Source organism: Myotis daubentonii, chromosome 12 (genome assembly GCF_963259705.1).
Source record: "Myotis daubentonii chromosome 12, mMyoDau2.1, whole genome shotgun sequence".
Lineage (NCBI taxonomy): Eukaryota > Metazoa > Chordata > Mammalia > Chiroptera > Vespertilionidae > Myotis > Myotis daubentonii.
The window spans coordinates 26,979,845-26,996,168 of record NC_081851.1 but is presented as its reverse complement, the minus strand read 5'-3'; the positions used below and the strand labels follow the sequence as shown (position 1 = coordinate 26,996,168).

At 48.3% G+C, this 16,324-nt stretch overlaps 1 protein-coding gene across 1 annotated transcript in view; it reads right to left on the bottom strand.

Annotated features, from left to right (window-relative positions):
* Positions 1 to 15,961: 15,961 nt before the first annotated feature.
* Positions 15,962 to 16,324, bottom strand: part of SUCLG1 (succinate-CoA ligase GDP/ADP-forming subunit alpha) — a 39,956-nt gene continuing 39,593 nt past the window's right edge. The window contains exon 9 of the mRNA XM_059659289.1: positions 15,962 to 16,203. Within this exon, the coding sequence (XP_059515272.1) occupies positions 16,177 to 16,203 (27 nt within the window). The 3' untranslated portion in view covers positions 15,962 to 16,176. The remainder of the gene's footprint in view (positions 16,204 to 16,324) is intronic.

Sequence of the window (16,324 nt, the reverse complement as noted above, 5' to 3'; positions counted from 1 at the left end):
ATAGAGGGATGAAGGAACTAAAGAGAATACAGCCAATTTGACCCCAAGGTACCCTGGAAAGGTTAGGGATTGGAGGAACCAATTCAAAGCAGAAGGTGGGGAGGAAGTCAGGAGCTAGAAACAGATGGATGGAAAGTGTTGTTAGGCTGAGCTATATGCAAATACCTGTTGTTGTGGGTTGAACTATGCACCCCCTCCCCGCCCCATTCATATGTTGAAGTTCTAACTCCCAGTATGTCAAAATGTGACTTTATATAGAAATATGGTCATTGCAGGTGCAATTAGTTAAGATGAGATCATCCGAGTGGGCCCTAAGCCAATGTGACTGGTGTCCTTATAAAAAAGGGAAACTTAGACAGACACACACAGGGAGAACACCGCGAGAGATAAACACAGAGATTGGGTTGGTGCATCTAAAACCAAGGAGTGCCCCAAATGCTCTTTTTCAATTGTGTTATAATCTTTATAATTTAGCTTCATTGAAATGTTTGGTTTCCTCACAAGAATTCCTTCTGAAAGAAAAAAAAAAGTATGTGCAAATTATCCTATAGGTTTTGAAAAATAAATCCTATCTAATAAAAGAGAAACATGCTAATTGGCGTATGACTGCTACCCTTCCCATTTGCTAATCAGCGAGATATGCAAACTAACTGCCAGCCAAGATGGCAGCCGGCAGCCAGGCAGCTTGAAACTAACATGAGGCTTGCTTGCTTCAGTGACAGAGGAAACCAACGTTCCCCGCCTGCCTTGCAGGCCTCTGAGCCTGCAGTTTAAGAAACATTGTAACAAATATAGAAGCTAAACAAAACCCCAGAAACCTGCTTTCAGCGAGCCAGGATCTCAGAGCTGGAGTTATACATTGTTTCGATTATAGAACCCAAATAAACCAGATACCTTCTTTCAGCAGCAGAGGCCTCAGAGCTGGAGCCAGAGCTAAAGCTGGCCCAGAATAAAAAAAGAAAAGAAAAAAATGAGCAGTTGGGAGCTTCAGTCGGCCTGAAAACAGCCCTCAGCCCCTCACCCAGACTGGCCAGGCACCCCAGTGGAAACCCCCACCCTGAAGGGTGTGTGACCAGCTGCAAACAGCCATCATCCCCTCACCCAGGCTGGCCAGGCACCCCAGTGGGGACCCCCACCCTGATCCAGGACACCCTTCAGGGCAAACAAGCCAGACCCACCCATGCACCAGGCCTCTATCCTATATAGTAAAAGGGTAATATGCCTCCCAGCACCGGGATCAGTGGAGCCGAGAGGCCTCCCGGCACTGGGATCAGCGTGACAGGGGGCAGCGCCCCAACCCCCTGATCGCTCTGTGGCTCTGGGTGTGACAGGGGGCAGGGCCAAAACCTCCCTATCTGCCCTGCTCTGTTCATGACAGGGGAAGGCACCCCAACCCCTTGATCGGTCCTGCTTGGTGCCTGATAGGGGGGAGCTCCCCAACCCCCTGATCGGCCCTGCTCTGTGTGTGACAGGGTGCAGCGCCCCAACCCCCCCACTCCATGGGCCCTGATCTGTGTGTGATGGGGTAGAGCCATAACCTCCCCATTGGCCCTGCCCTGAGTGTGACAGTGGCGGCACCCCAACCCCCTGATCGGCCCTGCTCTGTGGGTGATAGAGGGCGGCGCCCCAACTCCCCTATCGGCCCTACTCTGTGAGTGACAGGGGAGAGCTCCTCAACCCCCTGATCGGCCCTGCTCTGTGCATGACAGGGGGGAGCTCCCCAACCCCCTGATTGACCCTGCTCTGTGCGTGACAGGGTACGGAGCCCCAACCCCCCTGATGGGCCCTGCTCTGTGCGTAACAGGGGGCAGCGCCCCAACCCCCTGATTGGCCCTGCTCTGTATGGAGCCCCAACCCCCCTGATGGGCCCTGCTCTGTGAGTGACAGGGGGTGGCGCCGCAACCTCCCCATCGACCCTCCCTTGAGTGTGACAGGGGGCGGTGCCCCAACCCCCCAAAAGGCCCTACCCTGAGTGTGACTGAGGGTGGCATCACAACCTCCCGATCCGCCCTGCTCTGTGCATGACAGGGGGCGGCGCCCCAACTCCCCAATCGGTCCTGCTCTGAGCCCGACCAGGGGCTGCACCTAGGGATTGGGTCTGCCCTCTGCCACCCGGGAGAAGGCCTAAGCCAGCAGGTCATTATCTCCCGAGGGGTCCCAGACTGCGAGAGGGAACAGGCCGGGCTGAGGGACGCCCCCCCCTCCTCCCCGAGTGCACAAATTTTTGTGCACCGGGCCTCTAGTTTTTAATTTAAAAAAAGCCATAGCTAACAGAAATAAATACATACATACATACATACCAAGGAATGCCAAAGGTTACCAACAAACCCCCAGGAGCTAGGCGAAAGGTCCAAAACAGCTCCTCTCTCTCACGGCCCTCAGAAGGAGCCAACCCTGCCGACACCTTCTTGATCTTGGGCTTCTAGCCTCAAGAACTGTGAGACAATACATTTTTGTTGTTAAAACCAGCCAATTTTTACTTTGTTACAGCAGCCCAGGAAACAAATACCCTTATATTTAACTAGAGGCCCGTTGCAGGAAGATTTGCAGCTAGGCGTCTCTGCTCCGGCCTGCAGCGAGGCTTGGCTTCAGTTGTCTTCAGTCTTCGCTCAGAGCCTGCGTATGCAAATTAACCCACCATCTTTGTTGGGTTAATTTGCATACTCATCCTGATTGGCTGGTGGGTGTAGCAGAGTGACAATAATTTTACATATTTCTCTTTTATTAGTGTATATGTTTTTTGACCAACAAAAGAGCAGTAATTTCCGTTAGTTTGCTCTGAATACAAGAGATAGTTAAGCTAGACTGTTGGTTCTCCCTCTCCCCAACTTTAATCTTCGGGGAAAAAGACAAGGTACTTCCAATCTCTTGTGTGTTAAGCAGATAAAAGATTAACAAGTGCTATTTTAGCCAATGGAGATCCATTAGTGACTGTGAATCTCAGATTCAGCTATGTGGCAGACGGTGGCTAGCGGGGGCAGAAGTAAGGTGAGGCTTCTGAGGGGAAAACCAGTTTGGGGCCAGTGTTACCACCCGCCCAGGACATTCGGTTAACGTGGCTGCAGCTGGGATGACGCCGGACGATGCTGTAGAGCCTCAGAGTCATGTTCTGAACATCACCATCACACTCACATGCCTGGGCTGAGCTGGGTTCTTAAATGGGAAAGTTAAAAATCAGACTCTATGAAAAGACAAGCCACAGACTGGGAGAAAATATTTTCAAATTGCATATCTGATAAAAGACTTGTATCCAAGAGTACATAAAGAACTCTCCAAGCATCATAAGAAAACAAACAACTCGGTTTTTAAAGATTGGCAAAAGATTTGAACAGCCATCTCACCAAAGATATATGAATTGCAAATAAACAAAGTAAAAGATGTTCAGCATCATTAGTCTTAGGGAAATGCAAACCCAAACCGTAATAAGATATCACCACACACCTATCAGAGTGGCTAAAATTTAAAAGACTGACCACACCAAGTGTTGGAGAGGATGTGGAGCAACTAGAACTGCCATACACTGCTGGCAGGAATGTAAAAATGGTGCAAACACTTTGCAAAACACCTCAGCAGTTTCTTTTTGAGAATAGTTTACTGATTTTTAGAGAGGAAGGGAGAGGGAGGGGAGAGAAAGAGAGTGAGAGAGAAACATCGATGTGAGGTGCAACATCGATTGGCTGCCTCTGATCGGGAGGAACCCCCACAGGGGATTGAGCTGGCAACCTGGGCATGTGCGCTGACCTGGAATTTCGGTGCACAGGACAAAGCCCCACCAACTGAGCCACACCGGCCAGGGCTTCATCAGTTTCTTAGAAAGCTAAAAGTGCACTTACCACACACCTCAGCCATTCCACTCTGAGGCATTTTCTCAAGATGAATGAAAGCATATGTCCACACAAAGACTTGTTTGTGCCTGTTCATTGCAGCTCTGTTTATCATAGCTAAAACCTGGAAGCAACCCCAATGTCCATTAACAGGTAAAAAGATAAGCAATTTGTTATACATCTATTCAGTGGATACTACTTACCAGTAAAGATAAACTATTATGCTGGGTGAAAGAAGTAAGACAGAAAAGGGAACATATTGTATAAATCAACTTTATAAGGCTGTAGGAAACGCAAACTCGCCATAGTAACAGCAAAGCAGATCAGCAGTTGCCTGAGGGTAGATTCCACAGGGATGTAGGAGACGTTGAGGAGGTAGGATATTCATTATCTAAATCGTGGGGATGGTGTCATGGTTTCAGGGGTGTATATTATGTCAAAACTTACCAAATGTTACACTTTAACTGCATACATCTTACTCAGTATATTATACCACAATAATGCTGTAAAAAAAAAAAGCTAAGAAAAATTAGATTCTATTTAACTGAGATTTTTATTTTCTCCCTTTGCTTCTTTTAACAAAAAAGCATTTTAGTGGTTTAAAACAAAGGACACGTATAGAAAAATGTATTAAACCACAGCAAAGCCATAATAATAAGAAGGATCCATGTCAATGTTAATTTTGTTAACACCAGAGGTTTTATTTGCTGCAAATAAGCATTAGATTTGGTTTTGAGGCCTTGGTGGCTGAGGATGGGAGGAGGGGAGGAAATGGAATGGGCTGCAGTTCCTATCATCTCGTAAATAGAAACAGACCAATTATTCAACAGAGATTCGCTCCTGAATTCCGAGAGGAATTTAGCACATGGGATGTTAGGAGGGCCACTGAATGATTTAATGAACGATCCTTTCAACAGCAATTTCAGAGCACCAGCCAAAACCTTCTTATGTAGCTATTGCCTCCATTCAGACAAAGGGCATCACATGAAATCTAGCCATTCTTTAGGGTTCTGATCAATACGGTCAGAAAGGTAGCATTGTGCCTTTCTGTACAGAGCAGTATCGGTAAATGCTTGCATCCTTGGTTAGACAGATAAACTGCGCCTGGGTCTCCAGGCCGCACCTGCTGATAGATACACGCCTGGATTCCAAGCACCTTTTCTTTTGTCACCTGCCAGTGGACGCGACCTCGGCGCTCGGACAAATCAGCTGTCCTCCCAGCGTTTCTGCCAGATGCAGCCCTGCTCCTGCGGCCCCACCGCACAGACCTCGCCTGGTACCTACCGCTTGCCGCTGCCTGGCGGGATTCGCTCTGAACCTGCTGCGGGGTCACTGTGGCTCATGGGGCCACTTACACTGCTGCCCTCGGCCTTTAGACGCCCCGTGTGAGGCAGCGCAGAGGAGCCCGCTGCCCGTTGGGTCATTGAGTTACACTGTTACCACTGCTGGATCCCGAGGCTTTACAGAGCTTCTACTGGAAAATGCCTGCTGCTTCTGCTCCTCTCTCTCTCTCTCTCTCTCTCTCCCTCTCTCTCTCTCTCTCTCTCTCCCTCTCTCTCTCTCTCTCTTTCTCTCTCTCTCTCTCTCCCATATCATTTAAACCGATAAACTCTCCACCGACCTCCATTGCCCGGACTTTCAGAGTCAATGTGTTGGTTCTCTCCCTAGGTCTGAGACTTGCAACTGAGACACAAGGCAGGGACGGAGTGAAGTGGGTGTCGCCAGAAGCAGCACCCCAGCTCTGGAACCTGGGTTTCCTGGCTCCTTCCTCCCTCCCACCTCCAAGTGGAGTTTGTGGTATTAGCCACGAATGCCTGGTCATCCCCTAAATCCCTGAGCACAATGAGCACCAGGGTTCTCCACCTTCCTGCAGGGTAGAATCATCTGGACATCTCTGAAAAATCACCATGTCCCCAGTACACCCCGACCAGAAGGGCTTGGATGGATCCGGTCAGTGTTTGCGAACGGCCTCCCAGTGATTCTAACATACAGCTGAGCTTGAGGACCCGTGGTAGACTCTAGAGCAGGGGTGGGCAAACTTTTTGACTCGAGGGCCACAATGGGTTCTTAAACTGGACCGGAGGGCAGGAACAAAAGCATGGATGGAGTGTTTGTGTGAACTAATATAAATTCAAAGTAAACATCATTACATAAAAGGGTACGGTCTTTTTTTTCAATAGTTTTATTCATTTCAAACGTGCCGGATCCGGCCCGTGGGCCGTAGTTTGCCCACGGCTGCTCTAGACAGAAGCTGAAGTTCATGCCGCACACGCACCCACAATTGTCACGTGTCTCCCAAGACAAGGGGAACTGAGAGTTAACTGACTTCGCATGGCGTCTTCCCACCCTCAGTGTTGTGCCCTTTCCCATAATGGTATCATCTAAAAGTAAGGAAGCTGGAGAATATTTAATAGAAAAAAAAAGTAAATTAAGATGTGACAACCAGAGACAGTGAAGGGTCTCAGTATCATCAGAAAAACAAATTTTATGCTCAAGGAAAACCCATTCCGGGAGTCACCTGCTCCCACCTTCGCTTTCTGCTGTTTGTTTTGTGCTGAAATGATATTTTGTAAAGAAAGCATATTTCCGGCTCAGCCTGCCCAGGACGCCTCCTGCACGTGCTGTTTACATGATGGCATTTAGAATGATGTGTCAATTTCAAAGCCGCAGCGTCCAAGCTCATCCCAGGTTTACTTGGGCGTTAATATTCACGAGGGCCTTTCTGAGGTCTAGGCAGGGACGTCGGCAAACTGTTTCCAAAGACCAGGGTCCCCGACTGTAATAAACAAGTCATTCACACGGGGAAATGAGAGACCTGCCCCGTCTGCCAAATGAAGGCAGGCCTGCCTGAGCCAGAAGGATTGATGAAGCGAGCTTAGAGAAAGCGGAACGCTGGGTTCAAATACATCAAACTTGCCGAGTGATGGAGAACATACCAACAAGCCGCGGGAATGGGTGTTAGCGCCTAGATCATGTTGATTTTGTTTTTTTTTTAGAAAACATTACCTATGAAAGCTCTAAAACCTAAAATTTGGCCAAATTATGGCCCAGGGATCTCAGACACCGGCCTCATCCTGGGGAAGAATACCTGCATTTCTTGTGGCCTCCTTCTCTCGTGACCAGCACAGCATGGCTGTGCACCCGGCCTGGCAGCATTTCCTGTGATCTGTCGTGCCTGGCAGCCCAGGTCTCTCCGCAGCACCTGGGAGAACAGCTCTGGCCTGGTGCATAGCAGTGGCACCAGCAGGCGGTGGCAAAGGCCGAGCAGCAAGGGGCTGTGGCTTGCTCCCCCGACCCGTTTGTGTCCCTCTCACAGGGGCCTATTTTAGATCGCATCCATCCACACCTTCAGCTTCAAGTTCATTTACTTTATTTCACAAGCACTCACAGAGTTCTCAGTCTGTGCCAGGCACTGTTCCAAGCACTTATCCGTAGGAACTCGTTCATTCCTTGCAACAGCCCTCCCTCTGAGGAAGGCACTACTGTGATGTCAGTGTTACAGATGAGGAATCTGAACCCCGGAGAGGCTGAGCAATGTGCTCAAGGGCCCCCAAGGAGTAAGTGCAGGATGTGAATGCAGCTGACCCCTGGCCTCAGAGCCCTTTTCCTAATGCCGGTTCTACTCTGCTTTCCTGGCTACTGTGTGACCTAACCATTGTCTTACTCTAACAATTACATGGCTGTTTAGAAATAGGTCCCTGCTGCCCTGGCCGGTTTGGTTCAGTGGGTAGAGCGTCATCCCTCAGACTGAAGGGACCCAGGTTTGATTGCGGTCAAGGGCATGTACTTTGGTTGCAGGCTCGATACCAGCCCTGGTCCAGGTGCGTGTGGGAGGCAACCAATTGCTGTGTCTCTCTCACATCCATGTTTCTCTCTCTGTGTCTCTGCCCCTCCCTTCCACTCTCTCTAAACATCAATGAAAAAATATCCTCAGGTGAGGATACAAAAAAAAAAAAATAGATCTGTGCTGTTTAAATGCCTTTAAAATAATTATGAGGGGAAGACTTTGGGGAGGGAAACATGCATTATATTTTTAGCCAAAGGTCAACAGCAGTGGTTCTCAAATTTCTTCCTATATCAGAATGCCCTGAAGAGCGTGTTAACGCACAGACGGCCGCAGGCTTGGCGTTGCTGGGTCGGTAGGTCTGACGGGGACCCAGGTGCACACCTCTAACAAGTTCCTGAGTGACGCTGACGCTGATGCCCTGGGGACCACACTTTGAGAACCACCGGCCTAAAGCACTATTTTTAACTGTTGAGTGACTTTAGACTAATAAACTTTTGGCTCTGATTGGTTTTTATTCTAAGTTATTTTTATATCATTGGGAAGAAGGGCAATCTCTCCTGGAAAAAAGAAAAAAAGAAACACAGGGTGCTCATAGGATTCTGTGCTGACTGAGAGTGAAGATGCATGGTTTCTGTAACTTTTCTATTTCTGAGAAAGAAAAAAAAAGATTAGTGAATAAACCAGAAAGACATTTTGGGACCCCTGAGATGGGCCAGATGGGCTCTCAAGGAGCCAGGGTTGCTCACTGACCACAGCATCTCGTGGCCACGGGCATGGGGTCCCCTGAAAGGGGAGTTCACTTCATTTACTTCACATTCCTCAGTATTTGAGCCTTTTTACCTACGTCCTCATATGTCACCTGTTCAAGTAACCCTTACATTATCATAACTGTCACACCCTCATTTTAATAAAAAGAAACATTGAATGGGTAAAATATAAGTGATGCAAATGTATACTTACATTTAGTCTCTCATCAATTAAACAATATTTTCTAGAATTTTGTTATATACTTAACACTGTGCTGAAGACCCAAGTGGCACCTAACCCTAACCCTAACCCTAACCCTAACCCTAACCCTAACCCTAACCTAATCCTATAAACCATGCGCTCAGTCAACAACAAAAAATCACGATGCAGCTGGGAAGGCAAGTCGCTCTCATTGAAAGAGGAAAGAAAGCAGACCAGATATCAGAAGTAAGAGTGATGTCATTCATAATTTATAAAACAAATCCTTTTTCCTTATACTAACATCATCTTACTGTTTTATTTATTTATTCAACAAATAGAATTTGGGCCAAGTACTGCGCTGGACCTACCCTGGGAATAGAAATAAAGGCATACTCCTTGCCATTAAGAAGTTCACAGTCTAGAGAAGAGAGACACGTCAACATTCTTTTACCAAACAAATGTGATCAGCACCGTGACTAGTACCAGGGGCCTGCACCGGAGGCTGCTCACAGGGTGGTCCTGGCCTGAGGCGTGAAAGGTGGGAAACTGCCGGTGTACGGGGTGTACAGGACAGAGGACTCAGCACTGCAGAGGCGAGCGCCTCCCAGGGGCTCCCTGATTAGGACTCACCCCACATTCTAACTACACACAGTCCCATCCAGGCCAGCATCCCAAGGGAAGCAATAGTGTGGGCAGTCAGGATCCACTTCACCATTCTCAAGTATACATGCATTTGTTAGGTAAAGTCTAAAATGTGTCATTGTTTGTTGAACATGACAGAGCTCTTAACAAGCTATGAGCATGACCCAAGGAGACAGATGTATTTCATAGCTTCCAGGTACCAAGTACTCTACCAGACACCAGCGATATAGTTGTCCATTAGGGGCACACATTGGCCTCCTGGATTGAGCATCTTGCATTTGCCTTAGCAATTTTTAAGGAAGAGAAGATGTTAGGTCTCCTGTGGAAATCTAGGCCAATGACCTGGTCACCACAGTTAATGACCACCTGAGAATATGAAATCCTTTAAAAGTAGGACAGCGCAGCTGGCATGGCTCAGTGGTTGAGTGTCAACCTATGAACCAGGAGGTTATAGTTCGATTCCCAGTCAGGGCACATCCCGGGTTATGGGCTCCATCACCAATGTGGGGTGTGCAGGAGGCAGGCGGCCAATGATTCTATGTCATCATTGATGTTTCTATCTCTCCCTTGCCCTTCCTCCTAAAATCAATAAAAATATATTTTAAAAATAATAAATAAATAAATAAATAATAAAAGCAGGACAAACTCAAAGACCCTCATAGAAAGACTATCAGGTCTGCTGCTACTCGTCTTTGCGGGTTTTATGCCTGTATAACGGCTCCTTGTGTGAGACATTTTAGTGCCTACCAACTAATTATTCCGATTTTGTAGGCGGCGATAAATCCTGGCGAGGAAGGGAGGAGCAGAATGTGCGCACATGGGTTTCTGGGAGCCTGGCATCTGTGTTTTCCAGCAGAAAAGACAGCGAGCAGGATTCGGCAGTCACTCGAAGGCTGGGTTCCCAGCTGACTCTGCATCACCAACTGCCTGAATTAACTCACACAGTAAGACTCTGAGGGAGGAGGGGAAATGTTAGGTCAGCCCTCATTTAAAAAAAAAAAATGCTTCTAAGCCCAGCTCGCATGGCTCAGTGACTGAGTGTCGACCTATGAACCGGATCACAACTCCCGGTCAGGGCACATGCCCGGGTTGGGGGCTCAATCCCCATTGTGGGGCGTGCAGGATCGATGATTCTCTTCATTGATGTTTCTATCCCTCTCTTCCTCTCCCTTCCTCTCTGCAATCAATAAAAATATATTTGAAAAATGCTTTTAGAGGGTCCTGGCTGGGTGACTCAGTTGGCTGGAGCATTGTCCTATACATCAAATAGCTGTGGGTTCCATTCCTAGTTGGGGCATTTAAGGGAGGCAATGATGGATGTTTCCCTCTCACATGTCTCTCTCTCTCTCCCTCCTTCTCTTCCTCTCTAAAATCAGTAAGCATAACCTCAGGTGAGGATTTTTAAAAATGCTTTTAGAAGGAGACACATCCTCAACTATTATCATCTACTGTGCACGAGTAGTGTGTAGGCTAGTTTGAGTTCAGGTCAAAGTGTCAACAGATTGACTTTAATGTCCAGGCAATGGAGGTGGGTCGGGAGTTTATAGGTTTAGATACCATAGACACAGATTTTGGGACATTCAAAATCTTCTGCGGTTTTCTCCCTCTCCTCCCTTCCCAGAGTATAGCAGTACCTCGAATAACATCTGGTCAGTCAGTGACCTCCAAGTAGTGGCTGGATCAGAACAATGTATTATAGTTTCAACGAGGGTAGTCCTATCACTACTGTCCCAACTGGCTGACTCACATTAACACACCCAGACTCCTGCTGCTTTCTTCCAGTGTGAATGAACTTTATGGGGCATAATTATCTAGAACAAGGTAAAAGCCTTTACCTTGTCTGCTGTGGTCTGTTTATGAGATTACTCAGACCGGTTTTGGTATATGAGTCTAGGTGACCGGGGACCTGTACCCTTACAGGTCACCTCCTATCTATGAGACACAACAGAAATATAAGGTAATTTGGAGTCTATTAGGGGCATAAAGAAGCTAGGAAACCACACCTTGGAGACATCATCAAAATGAAGAATGCAAAAGGCAGCGATTTTGCTAGGGCTTAGCTTTTTATTTCTGAACTTTGTGCATAAAACCATTCCTTTGAGCCTTGCAAAGTAGGGTCTAAAAAGTGTCCTTTTCCTTGACTTTTTATTGAACATCAAGTAGGTGTAGGGCATGACTCCGGGAGTCACACAGGGACATAAAATGCAAGCTCTGCCCTTCGGAAATATACAGTCTGCTCGGGAGGCACAAGAAAGACATAAAGAAGATAAATGGCAGGCCCCGCTGAACATCTTGAGGCACACAGGCTGTTTGGGCTACAGGAAGTCCAGTGCCAGGCATGGCCCCACGACCTTAGGGGCAGGTGGGGGCGGAGGAATATTGATGGGAAGGGAGGAGAAGCATTTAGGTTAACGTTTCGGACAGCCTTAGACTCGTAGGAAGGCGGACTTTCAGCAGGCTGGTGGTCAGAAAGAAAGGAGGAACAGACATGATTTATCTCAGGGCTCAGCAAACTATGGCTCACAGGCCAAACTCGTTTTAGTAAGTCCTGCCAGCTAAGGGTTTTACATTTTTTAATGGTTGAAAAACAATCAAAGAAATCGTTTGTGACACGTGAAAACGATATGCAATTCAAATGTCAGAGCTGACAGTGCTGCTGGGACAGAGCCGCACTGCGTTCTCACAGGAGCAGTTAAGGAGCCGCCTACGATATTTACTCTCTGGCTTTTTACAGGAAAACAAAACAACAGCAAAAAATAAAACCACCCCTGCCCTCCCCTGCTTTACCCCAGGAGCTATCACTTGACCAGATCTAAGACCAGGGCAACTCTTGGGGTCCAGGTCATGGTGGGTCATGCTGGGCTATGGAGTTTCAACTTCGCTTTCCCGATTCATTCAAGGTTTTGAGCAAGAACAGGGAAGAATGGGGAGAGGTGTGACGATAAAGACAGAGGAGAGGGTTGAGGCAGAAAACAGGTACGAGTCAGTATGTCGCTGAAGCCTGAGGTGACAAAGACTGTACTGGCTCCCTTCATGATTCTCCTGAGGACGTCTCGTTCTTTCTCTTCAACCCTCCAACCATGCTCCTCCCCGTTCACTCTCTGCGGAGGACTTGTCCACATTTCGTTGAGAATTTTTTTTTTTTTTTAAGAAGGAAGAAAGAACCCAATGGCAATGCTTCATCCTCTCACCTGGAACCTTCCCCCTGATGCACTGGAGGGTGTGCCTGACCCCACGCCTGCAGTGCCCCCTGGAGGCTTGCAGGGCGAAGTGCAAGCGGAGACCTCAGGCCTGCCTTCTCTATGCCCAGGTCCCCCCCCCCTGAACAAGCAGGACTCACCCATGCAATCAGACTGCTTTAGGAATGGCACCCTAACCCCCACCCCAAAAGACGTCTGCATCTTACTTCCATGACTCTGTGAGCGCTACCTTATTTAGGAAAAGGGTCTTAGCAGATGTAATTAAGTTAAGGCTCTTGAAGAGGTCAAGTGGATTATCCTGGGGGGATGGGGGAGGCGAAGGGTCCAAATCCAATGGTTAGTGTCTTTATAAGGGAGGCCCAGGGGAGATGGGACAAAGGGGAGAAGGTGACCTGAAGACAGAGGCAGAGATGAAGGGATGCAGCTGCAAACCTAGGACCCACAGGCACTTGAAGCTGACGATTTCCAGAGCCTCTGGAGGGAGTGTGAGCCTCCTGACGCCTTGATTTCGGGCTCTGTCCCCAGAGCTGAGAGAATAAATTCCCGCTGTTTTACTGCCCGGTGTATGATCATCTGTATGGCAGTCCCAGGACAATAACAGGGGCTATTTCTTTGTCCTGCCCTTGATGACAGTTTTATTCCCATGTTAAGGTTCAAAACCCTGACACTAATTTAAATCACAAAATCGCTTCAGGATTCAGTGTGTCCAATTCCAAGTAATAGGAAAGTCCATTCAGACCTAAGGCTTCTCACCACTTTCAGCTTCACCATCCCTCCCCCTGCATCCCCCTCCCCCCCACCATCCCTCCCCCTGCACCCCTCCCCCCATCCCTCCCCCTGCACCGCCCTCCCCCCACCATCCCTCCCCCTGCACCCCCCACCATCCCTCCCCCTGCACCCCCCTCCCCCCTCCCCCCCCCCCACTCGCCCAGCTGATTCCTCCTCCTCACCCTTTTCCTCGCAGGCCACCTGCTGATTCTCATCCTTCTGGGGCTGGAGCAGGAGCAGGGAAGTGCTAACTTGACTGACACTGCTATAAACGGACTTCGCTCTGTCCAGTCTTGGATGGTGTTTGAGGATGACTTCCCCCCAGAGTCCTTTCCTGTGTGCAGTGCCTCCTCCTCCTCACCCCATCACTGGAAACCTGACCTTGTGGAAGGGGCCATGCTTGTCCTGGATCACCACTTATTCCTTCTCCAGCTGCTAGGAATCACCAAAGACCAACCAGATCACATGGCAGAGGCCCCCCCACCCCGGCATCCAAATTAAAGCCTCATGTTGAAACATCCTTAATTCAGCCGCTGAGAGATGCTTTCCTTTCCACATCAGAATACTAACGAGCTGAAAGCGATTACAAGACAGAACTCCTTTGTCTGAAGAAAAGGCATGAGTGCTGACCTCACCTGCCCGCTCCGTTCTCCCTTGGATCACAGCAGAGTTAACGTGGCTTTTGATCCTGAGCAATTTCGAATCTTGACTCCGGATCTGACAGCACTGACACCGGACTCCCAGCCCCACAGAATTCTGAGGGAATTCCTGACACAGTGAAACTGTGCCACTCAGGAAACAAGGAACAAACTGTCTGGAAACCACATAAAGATGGTTTCCTGGGCCAGTGCTACCTGCCTCTGAGCCTCAGGTGCACGTCCCGCCCGCCTGCTGTGCTCTGGACAAACGCTTTGTGCCAGGCGACTTCTGGAGAACCACTTGGAAAAGCCAGCTGGAGAGCAGCCTGGGACCAAGAAGCGTACACTGCACGGGGGCCACCAGGACTGCGAAGTGCCAGTGCAGGGTTCTCCAAAGACACTGCATCGCCCGCCTCCTGAGCTCTCCGCTCCCGCGTCCCAGGCCCTTCACCTCCCGGCGCTGGTCTGCAGCCACAGTCCTCACTCCCTAGAGCAGTGGTTCTCAACCTTCTGGCCCTTTAAACACAGTTCCTCATGTTGTGACGCAACCATAAAATTATTTTCGTTGCTACTTCATAACCGTAATGTTGCTACTGTTATGAGTCGTCATGTAAATATCTGATATGCAGGATGGTCTTAGGCGACCCCTGTGAAAGGCTCCATTCGACCGCCAAAGGGGTCGCGACCCACAGGTTGAGAACCGCTGCCCTAGAACAGTGATGGCGAACCTATGGCACGCGTGTCAAAGGTGACACGCGAACTCATTTTTTTTGGTTGATTTGTCTTTGTTAAGTGGCATTTAAATATATAAAATAAATATCAAAAATATAAGTCTTTGTTTTACGATGGTTGCAAATATCAAAAAATTTCTATATGTGACACGGCAACAGAGTTAAGTTAGGGTTTTTCAAAATGCTGACACGCCGAGCTCCAAAGGTTCACCATCACTGGCCTAGAACATCCTAGATCTCTTCACTCGTCTCAGGAACACTCAAGGAACCGAATACCACGGCACACTCACCTACCTACAAACACCCTTTTATTTTTCAACTCCTTAGAGAGCACACCAATTACTTTTTCCCCTGGGGAAATTAATATAGGGTACCATGCAAAACTCCACTAAGGATTTTCCTGGAGGTATCGGATTTTGCCCAAAACAATCGTGGTACCTGAGATCTAATTTCTCCCCAACTTCTCTCAAAACAAGACCTGCTGCTGCTGCCCTACCAATACCCCCAACACCTCCCCCAGCCCCTCCCCGGGCTTGCTGCCCCAGGCACTGGGTGTTCCTTCAGCTCCACAGTGAGTTCTACCCCCCTACCTTCGCTGCATGCACCTCCCTTTTGCACGGCAGGTACCTTCTCAGCTCTCAGGTCCCACCTCCTGTCCCCTACTCACGAGGCCTTCCCCAACAGCCTTTCTTCCAGGACACCTCCCTAATATTATTTTTTGAAACTCTTGTTTGTTTCCTTCAGAGAAGTTACACAGTTTAAAACATTCTGTGTCTCTTCCACCTCAGAATGTATGCTGAGCCCTCTGTCCTGGGGAGTGACAAGTACCTACAGAAAGTGCTTGTTAACAAGCTCCCTGTTAAACACGAAGTAGGGTGGCTGACAGCGTTCCCGCTTTCTTGCAGTGAATGTCTTAAAACTCACAGAAATATGGGCTCTGGACGATGAGGGGAAGAGCCCTCTGCAGAACTGAAGGACAACACAGCGTTGTGGAAGACGCTCCATTTCCCAAGTAGACAAAAACCGAAACAGGTGAGCTTCTACCTGCACTCCTGGTGATGATGATGATGATGATGATGGTGGTGGTGGTGGTGGTGGTGGCTTAACATGTGCCAGGGACTTGATATATTTATCTCTGATCCTCAAAACTACTCTGCAAGATGGGGACTATTAGAAATACACATGATACACATGAGCAATCTACAACTCCAAAGAGACCTAAGGCCACTCTAAGATTATTAGATAAATGTCACACTAAAAATTTTTACCTCATTCTGTCAAAAGATTTAGTTAGAATGTTTTCTAGAGAACCCGTTAAAATACACACTCGCACACTCACAGCTAGGCACACATACACGCACACCCCTCAATTCCTCCTACCGCCCATCCCCACACTGGGCAATAAAAAGTCGCCAACGTCATATTCAGATCAAATGGTAGATTTATTGGCTGTCTCCGTTACACGAGGTGAGAACATCTCAGTACAGAACTTTCGAAGCCTTGTTTCTGTTTTGGCTTCCCGCTGTGTGGAGCCCAGGGACAGGCGCAGGCTGGCAGTGCACAACACAAGCAACTGCCACTGGCTCACTTTGCACAATGATTCATTCCGCAGGCTTAGGGCACTTTCTGTTTTCCCTTTCATAGCATCTTCCTCTTTTCAAACTCCTTCAGAGACAGAAGAAAGGAAAAAGATAAAGATCCAAATTACATTCATGATCAAAGTCATTTGAAAGCTCTTCAGGATTCTTTGAACAACCAAAAATTACAGAAGCAAAGTGTACCAGGA